Raw genomic sequence first — 23277 nt, 5'->3', positions numbered from 1 at the left:
TCTTTCTCGAACCATTAGTTTGTTTTCTGAGGTAGTTAAGAAAGCCTTACAAATACCAGTTCAAGTATAATTAATTCACTGCCTCGGCTAATCAATCAATAGCATAGAACATCAGTGTATAATCAAGCTCAGGTCTCCTAAGTAGTGTCTTAGATAGAGAAGCAACGTGTGAGCATTTCATAGACATGTTCTCTTTTCATATTTTAGCTCCTTTCTAAAACAAAGGAAAAAGAATCCTTAACCGAGGCTCATCTTTTAAATGAATATTTTTTGTAGAAACAAATGCAGGAATCCCATTCCATCTTGTCAAGTCAGAAGAGATTTATTTTATGACATCCCGTTTCCTCCAAAATAATCAATACGTTTGTAACAGCATTAAGACCCATCTATATACGAAATTGGCTTTTAAGGAAAGAAAGGAGTAGTGGAAATAAATTGGATATCTTTTTTTTTCTTTAAAAATTAAATCTATCTGCCACTGGTGTGAGGAAATATAATGAGGAATAATTATGCTTTTGTGATTATAAGATTCAACCATGAAGACAAATTCGATCCTTTCAAAATGAGACATTTTCATAAAGCCACAAGAAATTTTTTTTTCTGTAAATGCTAAAACAAATGCTATCAAGCCCTATTTAAACACCTGTTTTTTCCAACACAAATTTTGTCTAATATCACAGTGGAACATACTGTTGGATTTATCTGTGGTTTCCCTCTGTCACTTAATTCAAGAGATTTCCACTTCTCTTTACATCATGACAGTACAAATAAAGAGAAGGCTTGGGAATAGTAGAAAAATAGAAAGCTAGGAGCTTAATTTGCCTTGCAGAGTTTGGAGATCTTCCAGAGGAAATGAGTGATCAAACAATCAAAATAATGAGGAATAATGGATTTGGAGACTGAGAAAATGGTAACAGCTACTATGCCCCTAGCAGTGGATTTGCTTTATCACACATAATCCTCAAAATAATCTTTTCTGAGTGTTTATGTGATCACATTAACTCTTACTTTTAAAAATGCTAATGCCAAGTACTGAAGATGAGATCAGAATCAGATATAATGTTTCTGGAAGGCAAATTTGCAATAAGTATCCAAAGCCTTAAAATGTTAAAATAGTTGATGCAATGAATTCCCCATGTCGAATTTTAAGAAGATAATCAGACATTGAAACTAAGATTTGTTCACAAAGAAATTTGCACCGCACTTATAAAAGGAAAAGATTAGAAACAGCTGAAATGCCCATCCAATGCATAGGTATATTATACAGCTGTTAAACTTGGTGGCTAAAGATTTTTTTTTTCTTCTCTATGTCATAAGAAATGTGAATAAAACAGTGTCAAGTATAAAAAGCAGACTATGAAATTTTAGTTATAGTGTGATCTCAGCCATGTAATAAAAATTATGCACAGGAAGGGATTAAAGGAATGAATTATGCCAAAATATCAGCAGCGGTTGCCTCTGGGTGGTGGGATTATAAACAATGGACCTGACAGGTGTGTGACCTGTGTACCTTTGCAGGGTCCAGACTTAGCTGACACTCTGCTGTCTCCCTCTCAAAATTCTTTATGGTTTTGGAACAAGGGGCCGCATATGCTCACTTTCCACTGGGCCCACAAATTATGTCGCTGGTTCTGATAAGTACTTGTTTTATTCTTAATACTCTTTGTATTTGCCGTTTCTTACAACAGACATGCATACCTTATAAAATCTGAAGCTATTTATAGAACTATAAAGAGGCCCCAATTAATTAGTTAATTGCCCTTTTGCTTTTCCTGACAGTGCCCTGTCTGAATGATTTCTGGAAATGCTAGAGATTACGCCACGTAATTTAAAAAGAAAAGGAGTCACAAACTTCTTTAAAAAAAAAAATCTCCTCAAATGCTTGTCCATTTTCTTCCTTCCAAATCGATTCCTCTAAATTGGGTCCGCACCCCCTTTACTACAAGAAAACCTTTCCTAAATCCATCCTCGATCTCTGTATTATTAAGTACAACAGGCATTACCCCCCCCCCCCAGTAGCCATCTTCATTGATATCTCAGTAGCAGTGAACGAAACTCAATATTCACTCAAATCCTTTTCAAAACCGGGTTTTCCCTGCTTTTTATGACAAGCCTGTCCCGGCTGTTCTCTTAAGCTCTCTGGTTGACGGTGGTGGCCCCTTCTACTCACATTCCCGTTGGGTGGTGAAGCTGATCCACTCAGATGCCGTGCTGCCCACCTCGTTGTGGGCCACCACTCTCAGCCTGTAGGTGGTGTAAGGCTGCAGCCCCCCCAGGCTGGCTCTGGGCCCCGGCCCCGAGTACCACGTCTCTGGCTGGCTGGAAGCACAGGAAGTGTCTGCATGGAGAGGGCAAGCCCTGTCCAGTTGGAGCTCATAGCTAGGACGAGAACGGGCACAGAGAGAGACAACGGGCAATGGGATTAGTTTCCCTCTCTTTTAGAACTGCTTCTATTTGGCGAGGATACATTTTGTTTTCATTGAACTGCAAGCTCTTTAAATTTCCCATTTGCGGAAAGCTGCTGCCAGGATCATTGTATTTGGTGCCGCTGGAAATGTACAGCAGGTGTAAGCAGAGAAATAGTCAGAGGAGTCCCACGTGTATACGGGGGATGTCCACCCAGGCACAGGTCATCCCTGTCGGTGGAGAGACCTTTCTGCTTGGAAGGAGAGTGATAAAACTGTGCTCCTCTGGGAAAATAAAGAATACCTTATTCCCTCCTGATTGTTTTGAGTCCAATAATGTCTTTGTTCTTTCAAACAGTGGTTTATCACAACATTTTTAATTAGATCAAGGAAATTCTGATTTGACTACAGAATTTTCTTACGTCCCAGTTGAGACTCTAGCATGAATAATTCCAGAGACCCACCGGGAGGAGGACAGGCTTTCAAAGAATACAAACACATCAAATCGTCTTTCTTATTTCAAGACAATGGTGTGGTTTTCCTCTCTATCATGAGTCAATGTTATGATTTAAACACTTTGCAGGGAACAATACCACTCGAATCCATTTATGTGTCTAATTGCTTAAGGCACCGTTCGGTGAGCAAGCCTTCCTAGGGCAGAGCTGGGTCGCACTGTGGCTGCATGTATGCGTCACGTTGGGTCATCGGTCCTTCCGGCTGGGCAGTTACCTTTGGATGACACCATTGGGGAACAGCGGGGGGCTCCACCGGAAGGAGGCTGTCCTCGAGGCCAGCGTCTGGATGTGGGGAGAGGACTGTCCAGCGGGTGGAGCAGGATGGGTCCTGAGCTCTGCCATCGGCCCTTTCCTGCAGCAGTTGAAGCAGGTGCAGGCCTCCACCCCGACCAGGTACGTCGTGAAGGGCTGCAGGCCGTGAAGCGTCTGCTGTGTGGCTCTGCCTTCAGACAGCTGCAGGAGAGAGGAGTGGATGAGGCCACGTGGCCGACCCCAGCCCACTGGCATAGGGGCACCGCACTGCCCACCTCCTACGGACAGAGCATGGCCCCATGTAGTCTGGGACATGCACTGTGGACTGTACCCAGTATTTACCCTCAAGGAATCACCAACCCATCGGATAGGCAGGACTGACCCATGCAAAACAATGTAATGATTTAACATGTAGAAGTTTGCGGTAACGGGATAGAAATCACAAGGTATAATAGCGTCTTATTACCATAGAAAGAAATTAGAAAATGGTACAAAACACACAATTGATCAAATCTGTGACTTTCAGAACAATGCCCCTTTAAAAAATAAAATCTGTATTTGAATTATACTCCTAGTCAACATTCACTAAGGTCCTTATTTTCCATTGTTTCTCGCATGTAATTTTTGGGTGGAAAATCCCCTCAAATCCATGTTAGAGTTGGCTATTTAAGAGCTTGAAATATGTATTTTGTAAATGTTATGTATACTTAAAAGCTTGATGAGCCCATCTTTGTCCCTGAGAGTATTGGTTTATATGAAATATCATAGTCTTTTTCTCAATCATCTCTGTTACATTACAAACTTTTCGGCTTATTCGTAGCACACTTTTTCCTTCATTGTGATTTCATTAAGCAATCTTTGGAACAGAGTCATTCAGAAACTGGAAACTAATTTTCACATTGCCATAAGCAACATATAATTAAAGAAGCTGTTATTTTCAAAAAATGCATACAGTGTAGTCCAAATATAAATTATTTTAGTTTACTAATATTATCACTGTATAAGCACGGATAATCAAGGGTTGATTTTGTATTTACATCATCTATATTTATTGACTACGAAGCCCTGTAGGAAATATGCTAATATTCCTTTCACATTCAGTAGTAGACTTCCTCCCATACAAGAGTTATCTTTGGAAATTGTGTCTCAGAACCTGGCACTCTGGCCCCAGAGGATTTCTCCATACTTGCCCAAATTGTACCTTACATTGGTCTAAATCACTTATAATGTAAGCCTGGGATCTGTACAACGTTTCTATGAGGTTTGTGTGAACAAAGACTTATAACCTACATGCATTCATGAGGAAACTGAGAGTGACACAAGCTGTGCCGCAGAGACCTCATCACGTGTCAGTCTCCTCATTTAAATAATGCCAGGACCGGTCTGGTGGACTATCCAAGTCCTTCCAGCCGAAGGCTTGGCTAAAACACGATGTGAAAGATGATTTCCTTGGACAGTCCAAACTGGGACGCCTCAGTGTGTCCCAAACGTGTTCATACACCAACAGTGACTCTATAGCTGTGTTGACTGAACCGTTCTACTCTTTCTTCCAAAGGGCCGGAACTTTCTCGAAGTCACCGAAAAAAAGACTGAGTTTTTAGGGTGTTGTTGGACAACTGCACCTGCCAACGTGGGAATTGCCAGGATTTTCTTTGCTCTGCTTTTCTTTTTCAAATGAACACCTACACCACAGACAATGACCGTTTGTCGGTCCCTTACTATATGGCACTGCTACACTAAGTGCCTGACATGTGGTTTCTAAATACTTGATTTGACTGTCTCTAAAGTCTTAGGTTTCTTACAACATTCACGGAGTCTTGAATACCACCTTGAGCACTTCTCTGCTCCAGCATTGACATATATTCTGCCTGTGTCCCAAAGCTCACCATTTCTCAGAGGGCTCTTTGTGCTACAAAGTTCACCACAGGGCAATGAAGAACAGGTGAATAAGGAAGAAGGATCAAGGAAAACAAAATGCCGGGGCACCGTGGATCATGTTTTAAAAATGAACCGGTCCTGGATTTTCCATCCGGATGCTGTCTTACTCACCACTGCCTCTGCCCCGCCAGTGGTGTTGGAGAACAGTCTGTACAGGCTGACGATCCCATTGGGCTTCCCAGGGGCGCTGATGTTGACCACTGCTTGGGTGGAAGACACTGCATGGAACTTGGGGGGCCTGAGCCCTTCCGGAGGGGCGGGGCCGGTTCTACACCTGGTCCAGCTACTGGCGGCTTTACCTGCTGAATTCACTGCCCAGACCTTCAAAGAGAAATCAGGGACACCAGTCAGAAGCAAGGCAATCTCAGGCAGACAATGAAGCTGGTGATTCAAAGCAACTGAATACAACAGAACCAGACACACTTTGATCTTGCGACTTTGTCGTCATAAAGGGCAGTGGGTCCCTTCTCTCGTGCCTGTACCCATGTGAACACAGGGGATGGGCCAACGAGGAGCCCCGATTTCAGAAAGCAGCAAGATGGTTGAAACCCAGTGAAAACCTGTTCATCTCTAGGCGGGAGTGGCGTGATTTTTGTCAGCTTCTGGAAACCGGATGGGTCTGCAGACTACATAAAACTCAGCAATTCTTAAACACCGTCCCCACCAAATCTGCATGAAAATTAGATTTCCCTTTCATCAAGGAGGGAATCCACATATGGAAGGATGTATAATCTCATTTATCAAGAAGTATTTGTATAATTAAACACGAATATCCTAAAAGGTTGCCTTAGGTCGTCATTTGCATGAGTAAGTAATTTGTAGAGTGTCAGGTACAATAGACAGAGTAGATGGATGTGTGAGTGTATAGGGTTAAATTAGGCCCAATAACAGCCAACTGCACAGTGATCAATCAGAATGATAGATCTAAATGGCAATACGAGACGACTGTCTGAGTGTTTAGGAGTACCGGTATTCTTTACCAAGCTTTCAGGTTGTGCAAGACGAACTTCAGGAGATTGTTTTCTCATCCGGTGTCTCCTATCTATCTATCTATCTATCTATCTATCTATCTATCTATCTATCTATCTATCACCTATCTATCAAAACTTGCCCCGAGCTTTTAAAGACACATCCAAAAAATATGTTTGATTTTATAGTCCACAGATTGCAGGTGTGCAGTGCTAAAAAAGCATGCAGACCATTGAAACTATGAGCCATTTAGGAAAAAAGAACTGTAGAACACTTCACAGTGAGAGTTTAGTTTCATCTTTGTTCATCTTTCGCTTTTGCATCAACGATATGTTCAAGTCAATAAACACTAGAGAGATTTTTGGGGTACTTAGGCCAGCTCTTATGAGTGTTTCCATACATTTTTTGGGTGGGTTCTTTTGTTAAAGTAAAATTTCTGATGTCGAATGGGTTTTGGATGGCTGTCAAATGCAAATCCCCAGCCCCTTGCTGATAGCATTGCTAGAAGCCCCATTTTTAAAAGAGAGGAGTAACCTACTTACATAGCAAAACCTGCTCTTTGTAGAGTTCTGAGACAGTCTTCCATCATTTGCATAATAGCCACTTACATCTGTATAAACTCCATACTTCACAAAACACTTTAACATATGTTAGCTGACTTAGTCCTCACAACACAACCTTGAAGGGTGGCTGGAGAATGTATTATCAGCCCCCTCGCACAGGTGAGGAAATTGAGGCTCGGAAAATGGCACTCTTGTTCAAGGTGACAGAAAGTACAAGAACTGAAACAGGAATTCTTCTCTCCGATAAACATTTTTATTGCTCTTTCCAACAAATTATGTGTTTGATTCTGTATGTCATCCACACACATATATAAGTTACTCAGAATCAAGAAAATGAAACAACTGGTCCATAGGCAAATATTTGCAATTCTAGATTAAAATCTCTTGACTTGTGAGGATGGATAGATATGTCCAGTTGTCTCAGGTGATGGAGGTCGATTCTGAGAGGCACTGGGGGTGAGGAGAAGGGAAGTCAGAACAGAGAGAGCCAAGCTTCATGGAAACCAGAGACCAGGTCAGAATATCACCGTGGCCACTTTTACGGTCCCCGCTGAAATAGCCAAGGTCAGTCTTCCAATCGGGAGGGGACATACAGGCGGTCATTGAAGACGTCACACTTCAGGGCTGATGAGAAAGAATTGTTGGCTCCCCATCCTGCTCCAGACCAGCCTCTTTTACTAGGGGTGATGTTCTATTACATAATGAGTACCACGCTTTCAAAAGAAAACGTTCTTGCAGAATCGACGCACAGCAAGGTGTGCATGTCCATAGCAGGTTCTTTGTCAAGAGTAGGGCCTTGTTTGGTGACTTAAGGGCACATAGAATTTTAGTGGGGGCCACAATGGATGAGGAAAAAATAAGGAGGAAAGCGAAATGAGGTGTGATAAAATAAGAGGCCAGCAGGTTGTCAATTAATTACTGAGCACCAATAAGACAGCAATAGTGCAGGCATGAGAGGGTTGAAAGGGAATGACATGAAATAAGTATCATTCATAGAAAGTACTTAGCACAGTTCCAGCCCAGGATTACGGACATAAACGTTGCTTTCATTTTGATGTAGATATACGAGGTCTAACAATTAAGTTTGCAAACTTGTTAACCTTTTTTGATATCAGAGGGATTGTTCATTATGAATCTGCACCAATTGGACAAACGGTGAACCAACTTTACTATTTGGAAATGCTGAAAAGGCTGCGTGAAAAAGTTAGACGACCTGAGCTTTTCGCCAACAATTCATGGCTCTTTTGCATCACGACACTGTAGCAGCTTACACGGCACTGTCTGTGAGGGAGTTTTTAGCCAGGAAACAAATAAGTGTATCGGAACACCCTCCTTACTCACCTGATCTGGCCTCCAGTGAGTTCTTTCTTTACCCAAAGATAAAGGAAATATTGAAAGGAAGACATTTTGATGACATTCAGGACACCAAAGGTAATACGATGACAGCTCTGATGGCCATTCCAGAAAAAGAGTTCCAAAATTGCTTTGAAGGGTGGACTAGGCGCTGGCATCAGTGCATAGCTTCCCAAGGGGAGTACTTCGAAGGTGACCGTAGTGATACTCAGCAATGAGGTGTGTAGGATTAATTTGTGAACTTAATTGTCAGAACTTGTAGACTCATAAACACTATCGAGGCTTTTTAATGCTGGCGTCATCAGGTGAGACTAAACCTCATGTCTTCCTGAAGTTTCACTGGGTGGAGTCCTAGTCCCAAAATGTGACTGTATTCATGTTATTTTTAAACCACTTGTGTCTCAACATTATAGTGTTTTGTTGTATTTCTTTAGAAATATCCACTTCTAAGAAGTAGGCAGTAGAAAATCCTCCATCGATAACTGGAGATGTATGTAGCATCTAGTGCCTTTTGTCTTTGACAGGAGACCTTCATATTATAGTGCTCTTTTTTTTTCCTAGTCTTTCTCGTTAGTATTCAATCAATTTGAGATAAAAATAGCATTCATATAAATCAACATGCTTATGCAAAGCAGGATCAGCCTATTTACATGAGCCACTTGGAAAACGAGAGCAGTTATGGTGAAGAGAAAGCTGAGATAATGAAGCAATGTGGATTTCACAGAACTTGTACCAGAGGCAGTGTTTCTGTTACACCAAAGCACCAAAAGAAACGTAAGAAAGAAACTGTCAGTGACATTCTCGCTGTTGAGGCAAAAAGTCCTTTACCCAAAAGTTGCTGTGAATTTTTGTCTATGCCTAGCTGAACAAGAGATAAAAGAACGGAAGTGAAATTCAGCGTTCCGAATAAACACAGTCACAGATCAGGTATGATTTCTACTGAGAAACAACGGTCTCAAGATTCAGGTTCCTCTTTACAGGGTTAAAAAAAAGAAGCAGCCGAGATTTTCCGTGGGAAGTTTTGAGCAATATGCCCTGACCTTTCAATTTTAATGAACAAATATAACCAACAAATGAGATATCTTGTGAACGCACAGAGTTGCCGACTTCATGTGTCTCTATCCTGACTGTCTATCATAGCATTAAAAAAAAATCTCCCTAAATGTAAAACATATTGTATGACTCTTATGGTTGAAGAAATGCTACAAGTCTTGTTAAAGCCCAGGGAAAACACTGAGAGATGCTTTCTCTACTGTCAGCATCCAGCTGATGTCTCTTTGGTCTCACACTTGCTATTATTTTCTATACAAAAATGGAATGCGGGAATGACCAAATTCAACCAGTGCGCTCTCTCTCACATACACACAAACCCCTCTAACCTGTTGACTCCTAATGTAAGTGACATAACTGTCCTTGCCCTTGGAGCTATTTGAGATTTTGCGCTTTCTCCAGGCTGCTTATTTTGAGATGCCTTATAACTGTTATTCTCAGAGGATTAAGATATGGAGGAATTTTCGAGGCGTCTGCAACTTCTGGGATTTCCTATAGCCTGCTTCCTTGTGGAATAATGACAAGTTTTGATAAAATAAAAGCATTTCCGCAATAATGAGGACACATTTACGTCAAGCACCACTAGTAGGTGACGTTGTTCTTTGTGAAAACTGGAGCATGTGCATTTCCTGACCCCTCACACCCAAAGTGAACAAAAATCCACCATGAACAGCCATGCCCGTAATCAATAAGGAGAGTAAATCGGTTGCATGTTAACAGGCAAACAATTAAATTATTTGTTTCCTAAGGGCATGTATGAGATTGTTATCACATTCCCACGAGGGAGACAAACAGATATTAAAAAGGTCTTTCCAATACCTGCGCTGGCTGAGGCCAACGGCTAATTCAATAGATTCGATCAGAATCCCCACTTCCTTCACGCTCCTGATTTATGACTCTGGCTTTGGTCAGTCATCACTCATTGCCGTTTGCTCTCTCTCCAGCACTCGCTCATAAATTATGCCTCATAAGTAGAAGGATACAATCAACACAATCATCTCAATTCATCTACAACCTGGGAGTCTACATTTTCCCATGGCACTCACACTAATAATGCCTTTTTAACGGGTAGCTTGCCATGGGTTTTGAATGCGTTCGAAGAGCAATATGCCAAAATGGGCTTCGCCGGAATTGTAGAGAGACTCATGGCTAAAAAGAGAAGGCGATCCATCTGAAATGACAAGATTTCCAGATGTCTCCCTGTCATGAGCAGCCCCGCAGGTGAGAGTCAGAAAGGGGTGATGTGCTGAAAAGCTCTGTGCCGCCACCGATTGAACCGTCTACCTGTCTGGTGTCCTTTCAACATCAAGTGGACTTTTTCTGCATCTCCGTTTGTGTGGTGCTTTGGTGGTTACGTTACAGTTTTACTTGGACAGATATCGTCCCTGCATTCCAGGTTCCTTTCATCTAAGACACTTTGGATCAGGCAAGATGGAGCATGATTTCGAGTGAATTCTGGAAGCCAGGGGAAGAAAGGCATCAGCAGGATATCGTCGTCCTTTCTTCTGGCACTTTTGAAAATCAGAGACGCGAAGCTCCTCAAGAGATGGCAAAACATTTGCTTTGGAGAAACGCGTGTCTTCTGTCACTCGTGCCTAGTGACAGAAGGCACCCATTGTTCTTTGGAGTCACTCAATAAATAGGAAGGGGACACTCTTCTGAAATATGAGGGAGAGAACACTGGTGTCAACACTAGGGGGAAATACGAAAATTAGCCTCAATTTGGTTTCAGTAATAACAATGAAAATTTGGAATTTATTGCCTACTGCTTTTTAGGGCTTACTATATCTGTTCTCCTGGAGCAAAAACAGGAACCCCGTCCTGCCCAGTTCTCCTGGAGGAGGCATACAAGCAGCTAACAGGTTTCTCGAGCACTTATACGTCTGTAAGTGTAGCATGTGTACTGACTGACTTCATCCTCCCAACAAACCACCCTACGAGGTCAGTTGAGGAAACGGAGGCACGGATAAGTTTATGCCATTCAGTAGGTGGTAGGGCGGGCTTTCCAGTACAGGCATGTGAGGCAAAGCCCGGATTCTCCTCCTTTGCACACTCAAGGCCACTGACGGAAGGCCGGGGCCCGTCTTCCAAGTGCTGGAGGCCCCGCCCTGGGACTGTCGCACAGTCCTGCATGAACTGGCAGTTTGTGCAGACCAGAGCCTCATAGTGAGATGGTGGGAATTACCCCAACATCACAGCACCCATTCCTGCCACCGCTTATCATGTTTTCAACAACATTACATGCTCCACGGAGGCTCACAGCACTCACATGCATTCCATGTGGCTCCGAACCTGTGGAAACGTACGGGAATCCCGTTATGTGCACTACGTTACTAGCTCTAGCCTAACTGATGGAACACGGTAACGCAGCCTTTCCCTACAATAAGTTGCTAGAGCAAGCTAGCCGCCCAATCGCCTATTGTGAGGACTATCTCTAGGAATGCCAGTCTAGTTAAGAAGGCAACACGGTTTATCATCTATCCATTTGACAGATACGACTGAGCCCTGTGTGCCAGACAGTGGGCTATGAGCTGGAGCGACGACAGGGGACAAGGCTGGCGTTCACAGCCTGGTGGGGAGAGGCGGACAATAAACAAACCCGAACAAACAGGTAATGATGTGCTAGAAAGGAAAGAACCGAGAGGATATAAACTCCACGGGATACAGCTCTAGAGCAGAGAATGGTGCAGTTGTCCAGGGGGTGCCCTCAGGAGGTGACAGTCAAGCTGGGATGCTGACGGTAAGAAGGAAACCACCACGTGAAGACCTGGAGGGAAGACATCTTTGGGCAAAGGAAGAGCAAGTACAAAAGCCCTGGGGATGGATTCTCAAGGAGGCTGGTGGAGCTAGCGAGTCGGGGCCGGAGAACAATGAGATGAAGGCAGAGGTGGACAAAAGTCAGAGCATGAAAGGCCCAACTGAACCAGGGTGGAGTCTGAATGCTATGGGAAGCCAAGGGAGGGCTCCCAGCAGGGGAGTGACTTTATCTGATTTACGTCTCACAGGGATAACTGGATATTAAATGATGTCTATGCATTTATATATTGAAACTTAATTTTATACAGGAGTGACAACGTCCTGGCCTTTAAAGTAACTCGTTTAAAGTTCACAACCCTACCTAGTTCCCAAGACCTAAGGTAGTTCTTTTTATCCCAATTCTACAGATAAGGAAACTGGGCCTTAGAGAACTTAAATTACTGCTGAGAGCTCAGGGCCAGGAAGGCATGCAGCCCAGATTACAATCCAAATCAGTTTATCTTTGCAGGGTCAGGAGTTCCTGCTCCCGATGGGGGTGAGGTGAAGAACCTGTGCTTCGGCAGAATGACTCCCGGACTCAGGGTGAGAAAGTCCAATCCTGGCTTCTGGCCCGGCCGCTTTGCAACTGGGTAACTTGCTCAGTCACTCAGCTTCCTGATTATACAGAAGGAATAACACTCCTTACCGCACAGGACTTGTCTGAAATTTACATGAAATAAAGTTTCTATACATTTCTGAGGAATGAGGTGGTGAATAAATACGTTTATAAATATTTTATTAAGGGTTTTGAAAGCCCCGGAGCTGTACAGAAATGTAATTGGGAGCGACCGTGGGGTGGATTTAAGAACACAGTTTTTGGATCCTGAATCTCAAGGTTCAAATTTGACTTCTTCCACTTACCAACTGTATCTTTGGGCAGGTTAAATAATCTCTCAACGCCTCAGATTCCTAAGTGTTATTATTAGTCACGTCCCTTATCTCAAATGGTTGTTGTGAGTTAATACATGCAAAGCTCTTAACACAGTTCTCAACCCACACCAAGCCCTAAATAAGTAATAACGGTCATTATTATATCATTTGTATGAAAAGTCGAGTTTCAGAAGAGAAAGTGGGGCTAAATGGCACTTCTGTCACACAATTCTGGGTTCCATTTAGCTATTATGGTTCAACAATATAAAAACCTTCGCAGCATTCTGAGTTTGCCCACATCTCTGTGTATCTTCCTCCAGGTACTTCTCCACTACAGAATTCAGGGTTAGAATAAGTGAAAGAATGCCTGGTTTTTCAGATATATTTTTTCTACATCCAAATTTGTGGCTTGGATGGCATTCTTTATTTTGCCTTATTAACTAAAAATTTTCAAAAGCATTCCAAAGGATAAGCAAAAGGAAACATTGGAGCAATCAAATGGATTCTTCAAAGAAAATTTTACTTCCAGCTTCCACTACAAATTATGCCTATTGGCATCCAGGAGAGAACTGTACATTTTCCTAGATACTTACAGGCATCTTAGTAATCAGATCCATCAACCGATAGATAAATCAATTTACGAGACAGTTGCAACCATTTTCTTAAAGATTTCAAGTGAAGACATCCCATTTACTTAAATATGTTAACATTTTTCTTTCCACCTGAAGATACGATCGCTTCATATAGACCAAGACAGTTATTTAGAATTTAATGGAAGTGTATCATTGGTGAAACTACTTAAGTACAATCTTCCCTAAGCCTTCAGAATCACTTAGTGCTTTATCAATGATCCGAGCAGCAAGTCAAAGCTTGCCAGGTGACCCTCCAGCCCAGAAAGGACTCCACTGGGGAAGGTGCTGTCACAAACTGGGTGAGAAGCAGCCTCAGTGCAGTGTGGGGCACGTGCTGGGCAGTCTGTTTGCTTCCATATCCGTTCTCCGCCCTGCTCTGTACCCCACGAGGCTGGGTCTGCAGACTGCCTCATGGAGGAAGGAGACAGCTCAGTGTTTTGAGGTCTCCTGCCCCCTCTCTTTGGCACTCCAGGTTAGCAAGGCTGCATTCCTTCTCTACATCCACAGCTTCTATGGGCAACCCTTCTCTACTTCCTATGGCTGGAGCTGGGTTTCAGGAACAGCTCCCCTCCCTGCCCCCGGCCCTTTAGGCCCAGAGGGTAACAGCTTCGGGCTATTGCTAGTCCCTGGGCACCAGAACATGCCTCATTGACGTTCTTGATCCTGCCCACACCTCCCTGAATAGTTTTTACCTTAAATTCTGTCCAATTCCCCCTGAATATGCCATCTGTCTCCTGCTGAGACCCTGACCGATACTAGCAAGAACACGTTAGACCCTTACACAGGTACCAGTGGAAGCGGGTAGGGTGAGAAGCGTTTGATCTCAAGGATGGAGACTTGTTTGGAAGAGCATTTGTTGTAACTGAAGCTATAGAGAAATAGCGCCTCCTCATGGCTCAATGGAATGATTTCCATCTTTCATATCAAGGAACAGCCTGCATTCCTCAAGCTTCGATTCAGAGAGTGGAATGAGATTGGCCGGGAGTGTGGCATGGAATTGTGCTGTTCCTGGAGATCAGGATGTCTCTGCTTCTCCTTAGGTCTGCTGTCACCAGTACAGTCTTCCAAATCTCTCCCTTCAGAGCTTACACTACCATCCATACACGTTTACGGATACATTGCTCATGGGTGTGTTTCTGTGTCGCATCAACTAACCTCTAAGCCCCTGAGAAGAGGAGTCCATGGTAGTTCGCCTCCTGCCCCCATCCTAGTAACTAGCCATACATGTTGAACTTGATGGGAGCTTCATAATGACAGGTTATTGAATACTCAACTTACAGCATAAAAGGAGAGGAATAAAACACGCCTCACCCTTGCCTGAATACTTTCAGGGGACCTAAGTTTCAGGTGACTTCGGGGAGCCTTCACACAACAGGACTGCTCGTGAAGAGCTATGAAGGCAGGTCAGAATCACACATTACCTACATGGATTTGGGGAAAATGTGGTCGCACGTAACATTTTTAGGTCCAGCCCACGCGGTTCCAACACAGAGCCAGAAGGATTGATATCGACATATAAATCTGTGCTTTGTCAGCATGAGGGTGAAAACCAACCTATCTTTAGATGGATAACTTGTCTCAAAGGCAACATAACGACTGCCAACAACAGACTCCTAAGGATGCCATGTGAGACAGAAAAAGAACAAAGACGGGCACACGTGTGTAAAGTAGAGTGTGATTCCGTGTGCTCACACACGCGGAGAAATGATTTCAGGTTGGGATCAAAGGTGTGATGGCGACAAATGACACAATCCCGGGCTCAGTGGCAGAATTCAGATTTCAACCCACGGAGATGTCCCAATGGCCTTCTGTCTAAGCTGAGCACTCAGGCTCTAAGGGTGTAGAACAAATGCACTGCTTGTGTCAGACCGACAATAAATCATGGAAAACCTTGAGCTGTGTGAGTTGGGGGTGGGTGCAGCTTAGTTCCTGTGGGAGAAACGAACCAAACAAAAGACTCCATGCCAGTCAGAAATGTGTTAGTGAGATCAATGCCTAATTGAATGCAAGTCCGAAACCAAACACAGGACATGCTCAGTCAGTCTGGTCTCAATGGGACATAGAAAAGGGATGGGAAAAGGGTGATCCCAACAGAGAACAAGCAGTTGGAAGAAAGCAGCTAAGCCCACAAATGCAGAACCAGACTATCACAGCAGGAAGGCATCTCAGTCATGGGATATGTGCAAGCTGTTCTTCTCCGGAGAAGAGAAGTGACAAGGACGAAGAGGGTAGACCAGCCTCACTGAAGGGACATCACACCTGCAGAGCCACCTGTGTTCTTGGTTAGAGGATTTTATATTCGAACATTTGATTAATGACTCATAGACAGAGACCTAGGAAACCTCTTAACTTGGCTCTTCCCTCTCTTGGAAGAAAGTCCCTCTTTCTTTTATTATATTTAGGGGGGCAGCAGCGGGCATCTGTCTAGGCACACAGAGATCTCAGTTCTCATAACACACCCATCTGTTCAATGAGAAAAGTGAGGCTGTGAGAAACTGAGGGTCTTGACCAAGCTGTGTGATTTCCACTCCGTTTCTTCATCCAGAACACAGGACGGCTAAGAGCATCAATGGGAAAGCACACAGGTCTGTACTGATTCCATGTGGCATAGTCGGTGTGTGCCATGGTCTGGGGCAGCTCCGGTTTCCGGTGGAAGCGTGTGCCACACACCCCTGCAGGCCTGCCTGTAGGACAGGGCTGTGGGGCCAGGCCTGCTCACTCACGGGAAGGTACACGGCACCAGGGGCCAATGCCAGTCCTGCTCTTGGCTGACTCACGGATACTGGGCAAGAGAAGTCCTCTTTCCACTCTGAGATGGGAGGGTGGTAATAATAGTAATAGTAATAATAATAATACCACCAACAACACCACTACCAACAACTACTGTTATTATATAGATTGGGTGCTTTCTACATGTGAGGTGTTGTCCAAAGCACATTCACATATCAGCTCATTTAATCCCAAACAAGCCCATGGGTTCACTGCTGCTTCTATACACATTTTAAAGACCAGGAAACCGAGGCACAGAGGCCTGAGGCAATGGCACTAGTGATTTTCTCTGACACCAGGAGAGAGTCTGATACCGAATGGAGCCAGATAGAGACAATGTGAGATGACGGAAGCAGAGAAAGGATGAATCAATCCAACAACGTCAGGCTCTGCACCCAGGCGCCTGTGGGGCCTGCTACGTCTGCCTTTTCCTCGGTTCCTAGGGATTTCCTCAGTCCCTTTCACAGGCAGGTGAGCAGCAACCATTCTCTTTTGTTTTAGTTAAAGTTGGGTTTCTATCACTGGTAATGAAATGACATGATATTATACCGATGGCGTAGGATTTCTCAAGGACCTAAATGGGATTCTTGCACGTAATAAATGGAATAAATTAGGCTTACATATTTTTATATTTTATAATATACTTATATTTTATAATTTATATTTTATATTTTGTAATACATTTATATTCCATAATATATTTTATATTTAGAGTTTATGAAATAACTGTATTGGTAAATAAGTAAATAAATTAGGTTTCGATAGGAAACACCATTACTGACATTCCCATGTGTCCATCTGGTTGGTGGATAGAACCACATAACTGTCCACTATCCGAAGCTGCCCTCATTTACTCACTCGCTTTGATACGACTTAAAGCTAAACACTATTAGAGAATCAAATTGCTCAGGGACAGGATTTTTTGTCAGGCTTTACGAGTTGTAGATTTCAAAGGCCAATCGAGAGAAGCTGAGGTTTGATCAGAAGTTTTACAAGTGGATGGCTGTAGTGTATCCCTACTCAGGGCCCTAGAATGTACAACTGGCAGGAGCTTCTATTTAAAGATGAGGAAAGGCAGAAAAAGGGGAATTTGCTCCAACCAACCATAGTAACAGAGGGACTAAAAGCTGCTGTCCTTTCTCCTCCCTTCTAGTTCGTCACCCACACTTTGGCAGCTTTCGGGGGGTTGGTGCAGAGGGGACTGTTGGTGCCCTCTGCAGTCCTCAGACAGCTGCTTCGGCGGGAACAGTGAGGGTCCCCCGTCTCCTCCACAACCCTTCCTTCCATCCTTCCCACATACATTTTCAGACAGAACTGTTTGGAGGCAGTGTTGTTCTGTCGGAAAGCATCGGGCCACCATGCCATCTGGGCTCCCACGGCACCGGCCCTCAGATCAGACCCACACCCGAGTGAGTCAGAGGGGACCCTCTGAGGCTGACCTGTCTCTTCTCAGTCACCCAGTCACGAGGCACCAGATGCCTTTAGAGACCCTGGGTGTGCGTGGGCGCTTATTGCAAAAATCTGTCAAGGCGGGGAAGTTTCAGGAAAACTAATTAAGTCACTGACAGCAGGATTCAGTGAAAAGGGGAGTCATGGCAGGTCCCCAGCAAACCCATGGTGAGTCACTGCCTTAAGCAGAGTATGGCTAGAACGCACAATCATTGAGAGCAGCTCACCCGCCCCTGCTCACTTCCTTCAGGTAAAAACCGAAGCTTCACAGGGAGTGGTCTCACACCCAGGCCCCTCTCTGAAGTCTGTGGAGGAACGGTTGTCTTAATTTGCTTGCTGAACAATTAACAACTTGGCCACAAGAACTCTGGAGGTGTATAGTGTATATATTGGCACAGCCCAGTTCTCAAAGGGTTGACGATAGAAATGAGTATGGTCTGTGAAAAAAAATCTTACTGGATTAGCAAATATTCTGCAACAGGGTCATGTAGGAAGATGGTGGGGGGCAGCATCTGACACCCCCCACAAGGTACTGTGGGGATGGCTGACTGAACTACTTACTGGTCGTCACCACTCTTCTGACTAACAGGCCACGCCTTTGGGCAGATTCTCAGTTCTTGGTTTCCATTCCCTGCAAATCTATGGTTTACCACAGAAATGCTGCTCTCTGTGGAAGGGTAAAACCATGGACAGATGTAGGGCGAACCAAACCATCCAGGACAATGAAGGTGTTTTCTAAAAGGCAACTTGCAGAGGAAGTAACCCTCAGACGGATTTGGGCACAATGCAAACTCATCTCAGACAAAACGTTCTTTTGTTAAAGGGAAATCAATGTTTGGAGCGCATTACTTCCTACATGACTTCTGTGAGATTGCTCAGGGTCCACGTAGACTCAGCATTTACACAGGCTAAATAAAGCCAGTATTTCAGTTCCTTTACTTCAGCATTCAATCCATATTTTTCCAACTACCTCCTGTAAGAACTGGGTTTTGGGGCTAAAAGCCTAGGTTTTCCTTTTACCTCCTCTCTGTCCTTCTCAGGTTGTAACAACATGGGGTTAGCTAGTAAATGCAAATTTGAGATGAGTCTGTTATGAAAACCAAATTAAGTACTTTCATTTGGGTGGAATGAGTATAAAGGAGAACTGTGGCAGAGCTGATAGCAACAGTTTCCAAAGAGACAGTGTAGCCTGAGACTCTTAACTCATCTCCGCTCTGAAATGTGGGTCCCGTGATACCTGGGTGCCCTTAACGCCTTCTGGTGAGAAAACTGACCAGAGCAAAGACACACCCTTGGAATCTGCCATTCCTTAGAAAACTGAGATGAGAGTCCTACAGATCACGTGGCCAATTATTTAACCCAATGACACAACAGGATGCCAAAAAAAGCTATAATCACTAGTTTGCTTTCCATGTCTGTAAGTCATTTAGTTTTGTCTAATTAGAGGCCAAAGATTTCACGCTGACTCTATCCAGCTCTCTTACAAAGGTACATTTTTATTCATAAGGGAGACGAGATAATTGAGAATAGCGGGGTCTTTGATAACTTGACATGTTTCAGTAAAGATAATGAGGAAAGAACAAAAGGACGGCCACCTAGGTTCTGGCTGTTTCTAACAGTATTTTGTTTCCAACTGTGGCATCAATAAGTATTTTGTTCCTTCATGATGTAAACTATAAACCCTTGGGCCTAATGTGTTTTCAAATAATTTTGTGTTTTTTTCAGATTTTGGAAAGTTAGTAAAATGCACATATTATGCATTTCCCCCAGAATTGTTTTGTAACAAAATGTGGTATTCTACAGCAAAACATACAAATATTCACATTAAATGGAATGAATAAATGTTACAAATAGTCTCAAATTTGTGTAGATTGGGTTGTGCTGCCACACGAGTTTACTAAACCTAGAGGAAAAAACAAAAAACAACAACAAAAAAAATTTGTTTTTAAGAGATTTTTAGATTTGGCATTGCAAACACGGGATTATGGCTTATATCTGTATTTCTCCAAATCATCCAGAATCTGTATTTTAACTCTCACTAACTCCATTGGGTAGTTTGTCCTATAAGTTATTGGCCTAAAAATACTCGTTTCACACTTAAGATGCTACCTCTAATTGCTGCCCTCATTGATTTGCTCAATGTCTTCCTGGTGACATAGGGATTTTGTTATTTCTGGTTATGCTAAGCTTTTCAAGGCTCAATTTCCTCCTTTAGAAAACTGCACTTGGCACTGTGCTTGGCCCTCGGTGCTTGCATCCATCAACAAGTTTCCTTTGACTGCAAGCAAGAGAACTGATTTTGACTTAGAAGGACATTTATTGGGAGTATATGGAATTAAAAGAACAGTTGAAGAGCCATGCTTGGAAACAGCAGGGCCACGAAAGTCTTCTGGATGGAGATTAGGGGTGTTTTATCAGGACTTCTCACCCACACCTTATAAAATTCTGAGTGAGTCTGCTGCAGATGAAGTGAAGGTGAGTCTGGGGGCTGGGCTGAGCTCATGCGCCCACCACTTGGCTGGAGGCAGCCTGACATTCTGAATGCCTGACACTCCCACCAAACCTGAGCAAGGGGCAGGAGAATCATTCCCCCAATGGCACTCTGATGGCAAAACAAAACAACCCTAACACACGTCCTCTCTGGATTTCAAAATACTTTCACAATGTGTTTTCTTAATTCTTAGCTTTTTAGGGCCATGCAAAGTCCTACACTGTTCAAGCTGCCCTCATACTAAACCTACTTCATCCCCACGCGTAGGTTAGTTGTCTCTCTAGACTTTTCTCAACATCCCTATCTTTCTTGAGCACAGGGGCCGGAGATGCCTGCCATCAGATGTTATTTTGTCCTGGGACAATTAATGAGTTATTTTCAAGGTGACCTTTTAACAAGGAGTATTTCCTCCCAAAGCAACACCCATCATGGGAAGCTTAGTGAGAAACCAGTTTATCAGTGAGACAGGCAAATGCTTCATCTAAAATCTACATGGAAATAACAAGCATGTATCAAGAACCAAGAAAATGAAGGTGGCGGATGAATATGGTTTTTCCCCCCTCATTTACTGTAAAGAATTATTAAAGGATAGGATGAACTTCTTTAAGCCCAACATTTCTTTGAGTGGCTTTTCCAATTATAAGCGATTTTTACAGGCTGGCACAGGCGTGTGCACACAATCTCAGTGGGAACTGCTGGTAACGCACATTGCTTACCTGGTACTCATACTCGGTGAAAGGCAAGAGGTCAGAATCCACAAAAGAGCTTGAGCTTCCATTGTAGGTGAGCACGGGTTGTGATCTTCCAGGCTGAGCCGCTGGCTGTCTTCTGTACAGTTCGTAATATAAAATTTTTCCATTTGGCTGAAGCGGTCCTGCCCACATGAGGGACACCGTGGGCTGGAACCCTCCTGGAGCCGTGCGGACCTCCACATGGGGGGGCGGCTGCATCAGGGGTGCGACTTCTGGGGTCTGTACGGATGCCCAGTCACCTGATACACAACCCACCTTGGTGCAGGCTTGAATCCGTACTTCATACCTTCGGGACACAAGGCAGAAATTACCCATCATTGGAAACACGGAATTTCACTGGAAGAATCTTTCAAAGACCAGGAGTTTTTGGAAGAAAAGACATGTACGATTACATTTATTCTGATCTACAACTAACCCTTCTAAGGAGCAACAAAGTCACAGCTTCATAGATATTCTGGAACATTCAATCCTCCTGGTTTTCCAAACAAAGGCAAAAATCCCCATCTGTCTGGAAAGGCTGAGCACAACTCTTCCCTAAACAGGAGCATATGGAATACATAAACTTCCAAGGTGTGCTCCAGCACTCAAACACAGGCACTCTGCGGAATCATGTAACACAGCGATGGAGAACACTGATCGTGGCGACCGTGGACCAGTTTTCAGTAGCCCTGGGCTCTTCCTACCTCTGCAGCCTCAGCTAAGATTCCCAGGAATGTTTCCAGGTCATGAAGGCACATCATGGAGTTAAGGTCTCCGTGGTAACACATCCCCTCACCTGATATCTGACATCCTAAAACAGGCTCTCTTACACCACACACAAACCTTTGGGGGCCACAGTTAACCCGGCTACATACTAGATTAATCACGGAGACACCTTGTCACCATCCAGCTATACCCCATCAGTCAATGATGTTTTGCCTCATAATCACTCTCCTGCCACTTGGAAAGGTCTATTTACATAGCAGGGACTTTTCCTTTCTAACAAAAGAGGCTTTTGTCAGTATTAAGTGCCTATGGCCTCAGAGAAGTGCTTTTCTCCTCTGTTCCCAGCCCCCCGTTGATTTTCCAACAGCCCTAATTTTCCCTCAGAGCATCAGGTATCTTTCGTTCTTTTGGGTCCAGCTTTTTCTCCTTCTAGTCTCCACCTTTTTCTCCTTTTAGTCTCCACCTTCTCCCTTTTCTCCTCTAATCACTGCTTTCTGTTCTCTTACTTGCTTTCTGTTTCCCTTCGCCCTTTTTCAGTTGTACTTCTCTCTTCCTCTGTGAGGTCACACGTTCCCCTTTTCTGTTCCTTCTCCCTCCATCTCCTCTTGTGCTGCCTCCACCATGATGGGGATACCAGTTTTGTGTGAACAAATCCACAGTGTATAGCAGATCTAACTTCTAAGCAATTCTGAGAAGTCAGTTCCAATTTCCCACCTTGGACCACTGGTTTTCTGGATTACCCGTGGTTGTTTCAAAATTCTGGGTCAGATGACTTTTGCCACCAGCCTCCTTCCCACTGACTAGTGGGGTGGGGGGCGCCCCCAGAAGGACACACTAATTTGCAGTATTCAGTAAATATTGGTCCACTGGAAAAATCCCAAACTACATCAATCTCAACTTCACACAGAAGTGATATTCTGATTTAAATCACTGATGTCACTTATATCTTCAATAACTGTGGATGATAAGAGACATCTCTTATTGCCTTAAATATCACTGTTAGGTTTAGGAGATAAGTCAAACTTTTCTTCTTATTATTATTATCTTTTTTAGCCTGGGAAGTGTGCCCATCTTACATCTGGAAAAGTTTGGCTTCTCTAGAAATCTTTTCGAATGAGAGTTTCAAAAAGGAGCAAGCTGGTACAATTATTGAAAGTTGCAGGTACCCTTCAGGTAAAGAGGAAGCCATACACAAAGCACAGCTCTGCAGATTAACATGGGCCTTTTTTATGCCCTGAATCAGAGTAAGATAAAAGCCAACACACACAGCATGTGCAGTAACTATGGAGATACCTGCGGAAGCTTTAATTACTGTTTAATATCTAATGTGGCCCTAAGTAATTGTCATGAGTAGGATGCATCAGACCGTGACTGTTTCATTTAAACAGCACTCTATAACAGAGATAATTATAGAAGGGTCCTAATCTACACATCAGCAGATTCCAGTAACAGCAGAGTTTTAGCAATGGTGGTTGGAAATCAACGCTTTCAGACTTTCAATTTTTTTAAGTGGTTCTATTCATTTTACTAAAATTTAAGAATAAAATGTCTTTTATGATCCTTCTCTCTGGGGATGTTACTTAAAATGTGGTGGGGAAAAAAAAAAAAGTCAAGTGATTCTTTAAGCTATGGGAAGATGGCCAGTGGTAAAATTCCTTCGCGTGGAAAACACACCCAGGCATGTCACAGAGCCCAGAAGGGACCACCGAGGACACTAGCTGCAAAGTAGCATCGTCCGGTGAAACCATGAGGCCATGAAGGAACCAGC

At 43.5% G+C, this 23277-nt stretch overlaps 1 protein-coding gene across 1 annotated transcript in view; it reads right to left on the bottom strand.

Annotated features, from left to right (window-relative positions):
- The window catches only part of USH2A (usherin), a 580537-nt gene that overhangs the window by 32045 nt on the left and 525215 nt on the right, over positions 1–23277 (bottom strand). Inside the window, exons 64-67 of the mRNA XM_088799150.1 lie at positions 20769–21090; positions 5222–5431; positions 3135–3373; positions 2171–2379 (exon numbers count right to left, since the gene is read on the bottom strand). Of these exons, the coding sequence (XP_088655276.1) occupies positions 2171–2379; positions 3135–3373; positions 5222–5431; positions 20769–21090 (980 nt within the window). The remainder of the gene's footprint in view (positions 1–2170; positions 2380–3134; positions 3374–5221; positions 5432–20768; positions 21091–23277) is intronic.

The sequence above is a fragment of the Rhinolophus sinicus genome, chromosome 6 (assembly GCF_057876585.1).
Source record: "Rhinolophus sinicus isolate RSI-liver-muscle chromosome 6, RSI-T2T, whole genome shotgun sequence".
In the NCBI taxonomy this organism is placed as follows: Eukaryota; Metazoa; Chordata; class Mammalia; order Chiroptera; family Rhinolophidae; genus Rhinolophus; species Rhinolophus sinicus.
Note: the sequence above shows the minus strand (reverse complement) of the source record. Positions and strands in the feature narration are given on the sequence as shown.